The 9,738-nt window shown below is 46.1% G+C and overlaps 2 protein-coding genes across 3 annotated transcripts in view; one reads left to right on the top strand and one right to left on the bottom strand.

Annotated features, from left to right (window-relative positions):
- Nucleotides 1–9,738, bottom strand: part of ccdc71 (coiled-coil domain containing 71) — a 38,000-nt gene that overhangs the window by 14,545 nt on the left and 13,717 nt on the right. The window contains exon 2 of one of the 2 annotated variants that reach the window (XR_002167102.1): nt 24–173. The exons of the other annotated variant lie outside the window; for it this stretch is intronic. The gene's annotated coding sequence lies outside the window, so the exon portion shown is untranslated. Of the gene's footprint in view, nt 1–23; nt 174–9,738 lie in introns of those variants that run through there. 2 annotated transcript variants of the gene reach the window in all.
- stab1 (stabilin 1) overlaps nt 1–9,738 on the top strand; it is a 41,364-nt gene that overhangs the window by 28,715 nt on the left and 2,911 nt on the right. Inside the window, 16 exon segments of the mRNA XM_019860489.1 lie at nt 1,193–1,321; nt 1,724–1,783; nt 2,154–2,330; nt 2,404–2,493; nt 2,700–2,846; nt 3,221–3,277; nt 3,346–3,523; nt 4,376–4,525; nt 5,006–5,110; nt 5,296–5,412; nt 5,966–6,098; nt 6,370–6,430; nt 7,249–7,393; nt 8,790–8,923; nt 9,269–9,434; nt 9,555–9,661. Of these exon segments, the coding sequence (XP_019716048.1) occupies nt 1,193–1,321; nt 1,724–1,783; nt 2,154–2,330; nt 2,404–2,493; nt 2,700–2,846; nt 3,221–3,277; nt 3,346–3,523; nt 4,376–4,525; nt 5,006–5,110; nt 5,296–5,412; nt 5,966–6,098; nt 6,370–6,430; nt 7,249–7,393; nt 8,790–8,923; nt 9,269–9,434; nt 9,555–9,661 (1,956 nt within the window).

The raw sequence follows: 9,738 nt of genomic DNA, 5'->3' as shown, positions 1-9,738 counted from the left end.
TTTGTTTTTTTTTTTTGTGCTTATATTTTGTCCAGAAGTCAGATGCTCGTGGTCTTTACGGCGACGGGCCGTTCACCGTCTTCGTCCCCGTCGACAACAACGAATCGTATAACACTGTGTGTAATAACAGCCGCCATCTTGAGTCTGTCCTTTCTCGTGGTTCCCTCCAAGGTCTGCGGTCGTCTGGGGCCAAGAGAAGATGAATGTATCATTCATCCGATATTAATAATTATTGTTTACCTGTTAATAAACAGGAACAAATAATCACACATTAAATTGCATCATGAAGGCAAAAATAAAAAAATTGCAGTTATTATTTTTCTAAATTGTTCAGCCCTCGTAAGCACTCTGAGCTAACTGAGCTATATCAAAAGTTGCTGAAGATGAAAATCAAAGTGTTTTTTTTTTCCTGAAAAAAAAGCTGTGTATGTTCAAATTTGAGAACTTTGATGCTGGAAATACAATTCAATATAATAACATTTAAAATGTTTATCTTTGCTGATTTTTAACAACAAACTTCTGAAAGATGTGGATCAATTGTGGCCTGTGACAGAGAAACACAAGAGTGCAATCATTCATTTGCATTATTGAAAGTGTCTTTCAAACACACACACACACACACACACACACACACACACACACACACACACACACACACACACACACTATCATAATAACGATGATGATGTCCCATTCGTTTACGTTTATGTCTGCCATTAGCCGTACTCGAGATATATACTCACATTCAAACCTGGAGCGTTCAGCTCATTTTTAGCATGAGTGACCACTTCAAAGGTTGAATAAATGATTGGAAGAAATAAAAACAGACACACACACACACACACACACACACACACACTATCATAATAACGATGATGATGTCCCATTCGTTTACGTTTATGTCTGCCATTAGCCGTACTCGAGATATATACTCACATTCAAACCTGGAGCGTTCAGCTCATTTTTAGCATGAGTGACCACTTCAAAGGTTGAATAAATGATTGGAAGAAATAAAAACAGACACCACAACATCGATACTCACTAGCACACACGCCTATAAACACACTCGCACATTCTGTTGACTGTGCCGCTTAGCATAGAAGGAACGCCGCTGCTTCCAAACCAGCGTTAGTTAGCATCCAGCTAACAGCGTGTACATTTGTACACGTGCGTGTGTGTTTGCGTGCGCCAGGGCTCGGTGTGGATCAACAGCGCCTCTCGGATCGTCAAGAGCGACTACGCCACATCCAACGGCGTCATCCACTACATCAGCAACATGCTGACTCCCTACAAGCTAAGCACCAAACAGCGCATCGGCAAGGTGGCGCTACTCACCATTTTGCTCACAAATGTGTGGTGGGAGGCGTTGTGCATTTGATTTGAGTGTGTTTGTTTCCATTTGTGTTGTTGAAAGAGCACACGGGTACATGGACAACGTTGGCATGCTAGTAGGACAAATGCGTGTTAACAGTGAGGCATGTGCAGGCCTACGTTGTTCTACGAGTGCGTTAAATTCGTTTTACTCGTGAAGACAGAGTGCACTCGTCCACCGACCCGAAGATGGAAATTGAATAAAATGCTCAAGCGGCTTTCGATGCCAACACCAACCGACTATTCAAGCGAGAAGCCTTACCTCCTTTCTTTCTTTCTCTTCCCTTTTTCTTTCTTACCATTCCTCTCCTTTTTTCCTTTTTTCTTTTCCGCCTTCCTTCCTTCCTTCCAGATGAACTTCACGGCGGCCGCTCAATTTTACGGCTACAGCAGTTTCTACAAGTTAATCGAGGTAAACCTGCAATGACGTCAACCTGTCAGATCAGCTCTTTGCCATCCATCCAGGCACTTATCTGTCCATCCATCACGCTGCCATCCGTTATGTGTCTATCTTCCATTCGCCTATTACACATCCATCCATCCATCTCTGATTCCACATGCATCCTATCAATCATTTAATCCGCCACCTGCATGTACACGTTTATCATACCGTCCATTCATTCTTCCATCCATCTGTCATCCAACCATCTTCTCCCATCATGTCCTCTCTTTCCACTTCTCTTCCTCCCCTTTCTCCTTCCACTCAGCCATCCATCACTGCCACCGTCCGCGTGTTTGTCAGCATCGATTTATTGATTTTATATTTATTTTTGTGGGTGCAGCGCGCCGGCCTGCTTCCGGTGCTGCAGTCATCCATCCACCGTCCCTTCACGATATTCTGGCCCACCGACCGAGTCCTCAGCTCGCTGCCCCCCGAAAGGCAACGCTGGCTCTCCAGTCCCGACCACCAGGAGGAGCTGGCCGCCACCGTCAAAGCGCACATCATACGCACTGCCAGGGTAACGGGACTCCAATGCGCCCCACGAAAATGGCCGCCTGGGCGCCATAACACATTTGTGCTTTCGTGCGTAGGTTCTGGGTGTCAGTCAGCCAAGTAAATACTCATCCTTCCGCACCATGCATGGATCAAGAATCAAGTATAGCTGTGACAAATCCCTGGTGGTGAGGAAAAAACACACACACGCCGTGTTGCTATGGTAACAATTGTTGTCTGGCATTGCCATGGTGATGATATTTTGCATGAAGAGCCTTATTGTGGCGATCTGCCCTCGCAATCAGAGCAGCCGTCCTTCAAAAACGGAAATTCGGCAAAAACGCTTCAAGTGCGGTGTTATTGCATCGTTGTGTGCTTGCTTGGTCTGATGTAGGGCGACATATTGATCAATGAAAACGCAGCCAAGGTGGTGGAGCGCTACCTGAGCTTTGACGAGGGCGTCGCCTACGGCATCGACCAGCTCCTGGAGCCGCCCGGCTTGGGGGCGCACTGCGACAGCATCGAGAACAGAACCACCTATGTCAGTACCGCAGACACGTCGGCATCATCTTGTCCCCCGATCCCACAAAGTACCCGCGTTCCGTACGCCATGGGGCAGCCCGCACACCCGCCTCGGGTGTCTGAAAGCCACGCCCCTCGCTCACGTGCACGAGTCACAAACACGACCGCTCGTAGTGTCCTGCGATTATGAAAAATGTTCGAGGTAAGCACGTTGTCATCGACAATGCTTACCTCGACTGCCAACGAAATAGCAACACGCTAACAATGCTAAGCGAGTAAACACCAACGTTAGCCAGAGCTGCTACATTTGTACCGCGACTTCATCTACATTTGGCTTTACTGTAACACAAAATGTGTTCCGCTTGCGGAATATGATGTGTTGCGTCCATACAGGGCCGCTGTGGCCGCTGTCTCTACCCTCCACCCTGCCCCATCCGACACCAGGACATGGTAAGACCCCCCCCTCGTTTCAACCACCAATGCCCAAAACGGAGGACGTGAAGTATGTCGCGTTTCAGGGCCGTGTGGAGAGCTGCTTGAGAAGTCGCAGCAGGTACTCGCTGGGCTACATGCGCTGGTCCGCCGACCTGGACAACCCCCTGAGCCCGCTCCGAAACATCGGTTGCAAGCGAGTGTGCAGCTTCCCGGGCTGGGTCCAGAAGTGCTGCAAAAACCACTACGGCAGAGACTGTCAGGGTTAGCCGCAACCGAACGTGCTGCCTCGGTAGAAGCTTGAATTTTGCAACCACCATTTAAAGTGCCTCTGAATACCAACATTTTTTTTCTTTCTAGTAGAAGCCTGCAGGTTTTTTATTTTTGCTATGCTGCCATTTGGAAGATGAGGCTTCTGTCTTGCCACCTTAGCCCATAGCCCAGACCTGCAAACACATTGTCATGCTGTTGCAGCCTCCCTGAACAGTTTTCTTATTGCCCCCCCTGGTCCCCCCACCCCCCCCAAAAAATACAATCCTTTTACCAGAGTGATGTCCAGTTTTTGTATATATTCACTGATAACACTTGAGACTTGGCATTGTTTTACTGTTTTGTTGTGTTTCCTGTTTTTATGTTAATTAATTGTTTGAAGGGACTTTGTTTTCAGATGCTGTTTTTTTATTTTTATTTTAACTGTTCGAGATGGCTGGTGCTGTAACATGTGCCTGCAAAAATGTCAGGAAAAGCCTACTAGACCACCTGAACGTCATGTGGGGGTTAAACAGAGGCACTTGAAATGGTGGCAGTTGTGTGCCGAATCCCATTTTTAACATGAGTTTGAATCTGACTGGTTTAGTCTGAACACAGCCACATGCCTGATTTGAAGAGGGTGTGCACATTTGTGCAACCACATCTATCTTGTTAATTTGGACTTCCTGCCTCAACTTTTTTTTTTCCAGTTGAAATGTAGAGGTTATTACGCATATTAATGGCGGTTTGAAATGATTCATCTTGTCTCTCTTTTTTTTTTCTTTTTTTAATGAAAGCATTCTTTCTCACCATCTCTCTGTCTGTCTCTCTCTTTCTCTGTCACTTTCCGTCTGTCTGTCCTTGCAGTGTGTCCAGGCGGCGTGGAGTCTCCGTGCAGTGGCCACGGCGAGTGTAGCGACGGCTTACGCGGCACAGGAAAGTGCAATTGTCCCGCCGGCTTCCAAGGAGACGCGTGCGAGATGTGCACGCCGGGACGTTACGGCGCCAACTGCACAGGTTTGATGTTCATGTCACACGCCGCGCGTGTCCACAGCACCAGCTGGCAACATTTGGAGGCTCTCAACTTTTGTCCAAATTTAGTTTTTCTTTCATATTCGATTCATTTTTTTTATCTGTTCTATTTTACTCTAAATATAAAATAAAAATACATTTAAATCCTCCTTATTTAATATATTTGTGACAGAAAAAACATTCGAATAAGAGTTAGATTTTATGTGGTGGTGCTATTTAAATAATTTTTGTCCCTCCCAATTTTTATTTTATTACAAATACAAACAAAATATTGCAGGTCAATTTGGTTGCGATTTTTTTTCAAATAAAAAAAGCACAATACAGAATTTCATGAGTGCAGTTGATTGTGTGTTAATTTACTTTTGTGCATGTTTGCGTGTGAATGAGTGGCTTTAATTGTGTGTGTGTGTGTGTGTGTGTGTGTGTGTGTGTGTGTGTGTGTGTGTGTGTGTGCGTGCGCACTAGCGTGCGAGTGTGGTAAACAGGGAATTTGTGATGAGGGCATGGACGGATCGGGCCAGTGCGTGTGTCGGCCAGGCTGGAAGGGCGAGCGCTGCGAAATTGACTTGGGTGAGTGATACCGTTCTGATCCACCCTTTCCTCCATTTTATACTTAATACAGAGCAATCATTCGATTGTCAATGTTGGTGGCCAGAGAAAAATACTTGGACTGGGCACTTATATTTACAAATACTTAGTGTGGGGGCGTACGTGTCTATGCATGTTCCTGGATGTGTGTGTGTGTGTGTGTGTAGGTTCCATCCCCGAGGAGTGCCATCCATGTCACACTCAGGCCGATTGTCTTCCAGAGGTGGGTTGCCAGTGCAAACCTGGTTTTCAGGGCAACGGCACTTTCTGCGCTCCCGAGCCACGTGAGTGTCAGTCAACGTTACTTTTTTAAAAAAAAAACCTTCATTCAACTGTGCAAATTCAGCACATCTGACTCACGGTTCCGAGGTCAGGGGTTTGAATCCAAGCGCGAGAGCCTCTTCCACCCGTTGGGAAGACGACCCTGATGAAATTAAATGTCACCGACAGTAAACAGTTTCACCACTACAATCGTCCATGACAGTGAATGAGTTAATTAGTCAAATAATACATTTTCAGCTATTTGTAATTGTCAATAATTTATCAGTAATCAATAATTTATAGGTTTTTACTAGTCAGCCAAAGGTGCGTGATGAATTGTTTTACTCACGGGGCCAAAGAAGGGTCGTCTAAACTGGATATTAAGGACAGCGAATAATTGCTCAAGCAGCTTTCCAAATGCTGCCTAGCAACAAATGACCAACATTAGACTTGACAAGGAATCAAAGCCACTCGGCTGCTCGACCTTGGCCTCACAAATGAGCCTTTAGCAGCAAGCTAACGCTACGCTGCTCATGTTCAATTTGGCTCATTTGACTGATGTGAAACGCTTCGCAGCTCCGGATCTATGCGGCGAGTATAACGGCGGCTGTCACCAGGACGCCAACTGCACCCAGATGGGACTGCGGGTCAACTGCACCTGTCGTAGCGGTTACCAGGGTGACGGCTACTCCTGTGACCCCATTAACAGGTGAACGGCAACAAAAAATGTTTTTTACTGTATATTTTATAGGACGAGGAATGTATCTCTCGCTCTCTTTGTGCACGTGTGTGTAATAATTGGAGAAACCAAATGAAAAGAATAGATGATTAGGAATAAATTGATACCGTTTCCTGGACCATATATTCAAATTTACGCTGGTAATGTATGTCATTGCTTGTGATGTTGTTTCGGCCAGCAGAAGCGCGCCTTTTTGACGCTGACCGCTCACCACTCATAAAATGATTGATGTGTTTGCCAGGTGTGTGGAGGAGACAAACGGCGGCTGCAGCGACTTTGCATCCTGCAAATTTACAGGCCCGGTGGGTACAAACGTATACGGTTAAGCCTCACTATTTGCCTATTTTGTACTTTAAGCCTTGAGTATGTCCCTCCTGCACAAGGCAGAACTGAAAACACACTTTTTAAACACATTGTACAACGACTTCCAAAGTTAGCATCCAACATTACATCTAATGTCTTTTTACCTCTGACGTTCGCTTCAAAGTTAGCTTCAACATTAGCCCTTCAACATGATTAGCTGCTGCAGTTAACTTTCAGTCTTAGTTTCAATTTTACCGAGCGGAAGACGAGCGTTAATTTCCAACGTTAGCCTCTGAAGTCTGCTTCCAATGTGACCACTGATGTTAGCGTGAACTTTACCGGTAATCTTAGCTTGCAACGTTGACTTTCAACATCATCTTCTGAAGTTAAATTTCAATGTTAGCTTGTAGAGTTAGCTTCAACGGTACCTCGACCATGAGAGTTGAGGAAGACAAGTGTTAATTTCCGACGTTAGCTTCCGAAATCAGCTTCTAACGTTATCTCTCATGTTAGCTTCATCTTTGCCTCTAATCTTTGCTTCCAACATTCACGACAATGTTGGCTTCCAGTGTTAGACTCCGAAGTCAGGTCCGAATGTTATCTCTAAGGTTAGCCTCAACTTAACCTGTGACATTAACATCCGATAGTAAGTGTTCAAAATTGGCATTTGAAGTTGCCGCCCAACATTTCCTCTCACGTTAGAGTTGAGGAAGACCAGCGTTATGTACCAGCGATAGCTTTGTTATCTGGCTTTACTGTATTTCACATTGTCCAGTTTTTTTTAAAGGATCCATGTTACTAATTGTCATCCCTTCAGAACGAGCGGGAATGCGAGTGCTTGCCGGGATACGTCGGCAACGGGATTCAGTGCCTGGACAAAGTGGTGCCCCCTGTTGACCGTTGCCTGGAGGACAATGGCGGCTGCAGTCCCTTGGCAACCTGCAAGGACCTGCATTACCACGGTAATGACTGGAACAACATTAAGACGGTTACCATTGTAACGTTTTTCCAGAAGATGCTTGTTACCATGACAGCAGACATCTTGTGACTTTTATCAGTGACGAGCTCTGTTTCCCTGTGGATTGCGTTCACGTACACCCTGCCGCCAGCTTCACAAGATGTCTGTCACCATGGCAACAAATCTCCCATGGTCATAACCGTTCCATAAGGTGTCTGTTACCATAGCGACATTGCCGCGATGACTTGTATTACGTATGAATGACTTCTGTAACCACTGTAACGTGGCCACATGGAATCGGTTACTGCGGAAACAGATCTCTTATCCCCCTAACCGAGATATCGTTTACCGCGGTGACAGTAGTTATGTGACCCTTTCTTCTGTCAATACATCTATTTTGACTTTTCTCCCATACGAATTACCCTCTGTGACCACGGTACTGTTTCCAGAATTGTGTTACCATGGTAAAACGCTTTGTTGTAACCTATCAAACCTATGGGTTTCATTTTATTTGACACATTCTGATAACTCCAGTTACCGTGGGAGCCTTCAAAAACAAAAAAGAAATCACCAAGACAAAAGACTTATGTGATGTTTTGTTTTGTTTTCCAACCTGCTAATGACATCTGTGGATTTCATTTTAATCACTTAACACACTCTGGAAATTCGTACACTTCTTTTTTCCGTGGTAACGCGTGCAGCAGGCAACCCTTCTGTTACCATGGTAACAGACACCTTGTGACTTTTATCTGTTGTAACTATTACGTAATATAATCTGGTAACCCCCCAGTGACCACTGTAACATTTCAATCAGAACTCCGTTACCATGGAAACAGTACACCACGTGCATGATTTTATTATTATCAAACCCCAGATACATGCTTGTGACTTTTATCTGTTGTAACTATTACGTAATACAATCTGGTCACCCTCCCAGTGACCACTGTAACATTTCAATCAGAACTCTGTTACCATGGAAACAGTACACCATGATTTTATTACGATCAAACCCCAGATACACTGTCACTTGTTTCCATGGTAACACAGTCATATCCAGGAGGAGACAGTCATACCCTTCTGTTGCCGTGGTCACGCATCGACTTGACTCATGAGTGTAATTGCCATGGCAACACTGTAACAAGGGAAACGAGTGAGAATGACCGCTGTACCGCCCGGTGTGGAGGGGGGGTGGCGTTGCGCTCTTTTATTGGCGGCTTTGCTCAGCAGCCACTGGGTTGCCTTGGTCACCAGTGGTGTGGAGACATCGTTACATGAGAATGACCGCTGTACCGCCCGGTGTGGAGGGGGCGGCTTTGCGTTGCCTTGGTCACCGGTGGTGTGGAGACATCGTTACGCTTGCGCACTGAACCTGGACTCCAACATGGCGCTTGTGTTTCTAGCTAATACGGCGGGAGTGTTCCACGTCCGTTCGCCGGAAGGGAAGTACAAGATGAATTTCAGTCAAGCGGACGCCGCCTGCCAGGCCGAAGGGGGCGTGCTGGCCAACCTCACACAGCTGGGGGACGCACAACAGGTACACACACACATGCACACATCTGTGGTTTCCATGGAGACGTCAGACGCAACTACACTGTCTTCGTTGTCTCTGGGCTTAATTTATTGGCTTGTTTATAGTTAGGATTTAGTTCCAAATTTAAATACTTTTTTTTTTTTAAAGCACTTGAGAAATGTGGACGAAGCAGGTCAAGATGTAAAATGCTCGATCTGTATTCATTCGGTTGTCTTGGAAAATGTGGAACACTAAAAAATGGGAGGGCAATTCGGGCAGTGACAAACATTTTAATGTAAATGTTCTGACGTCGACAAGTTCTTGCGTCCGGTGAGGTTGTTTTGTTGACGTCGCCGTCTGCGCTTGCAGCTGGGGATGCACCTGTGCGTGGCCGGCTGGATGGAGGGCGGCAAGGTAGGGTACCCCACGCGCTACCCGAGCATGAGGTGCGGCGAAAACCACGTGGGCGTGGTCCTCTACAAGGATCCTGTGGATCAGAGCAGCACATACGACGCCTACTGCTACAGACTCTCAGGTGCCGCTCGTCTCCAAATCAGAACAGGAGGTTCCGTTTGGAAGGATGAGAAATGTCAATTGTAAATCGTGGGAAAAGTCTGATTTTTGTGCGATTTTTGCCGGCCGTTGACGCGCGTAGACGTTGATTGCAAGTGCACGGACGGCTTCGATGGGGACGGCATCTTCTGCAACGGCGTCCTGATTAACGTCCTGGGGTCTTACAGCAACTTCACCGTCTTTTACAAGGTGAAGCGCCTGACTCTCTTCAATCGTGGAAGCACCTTCGTTTCATCTCAACATATCTTTTTCTTTGCCCCCCCCCC

This window comes from Hippocampus comes, unplaced genomic scaffold, assembly GCF_001891065.2.
Source record: "Hippocampus comes isolate QL1 unplaced genomic scaffold, H_comes_QL1_v1.1 scaffold106, whole genome shotgun sequence".
Lineage (NCBI taxonomy): Eukaryota > Metazoa > Chordata > Actinopteri > Syngnathiformes > Syngnathidae > Hippocampus > Hippocampus comes.
This window is presented reverse-complemented; position numbering and strand designations above follow the sequence as displayed.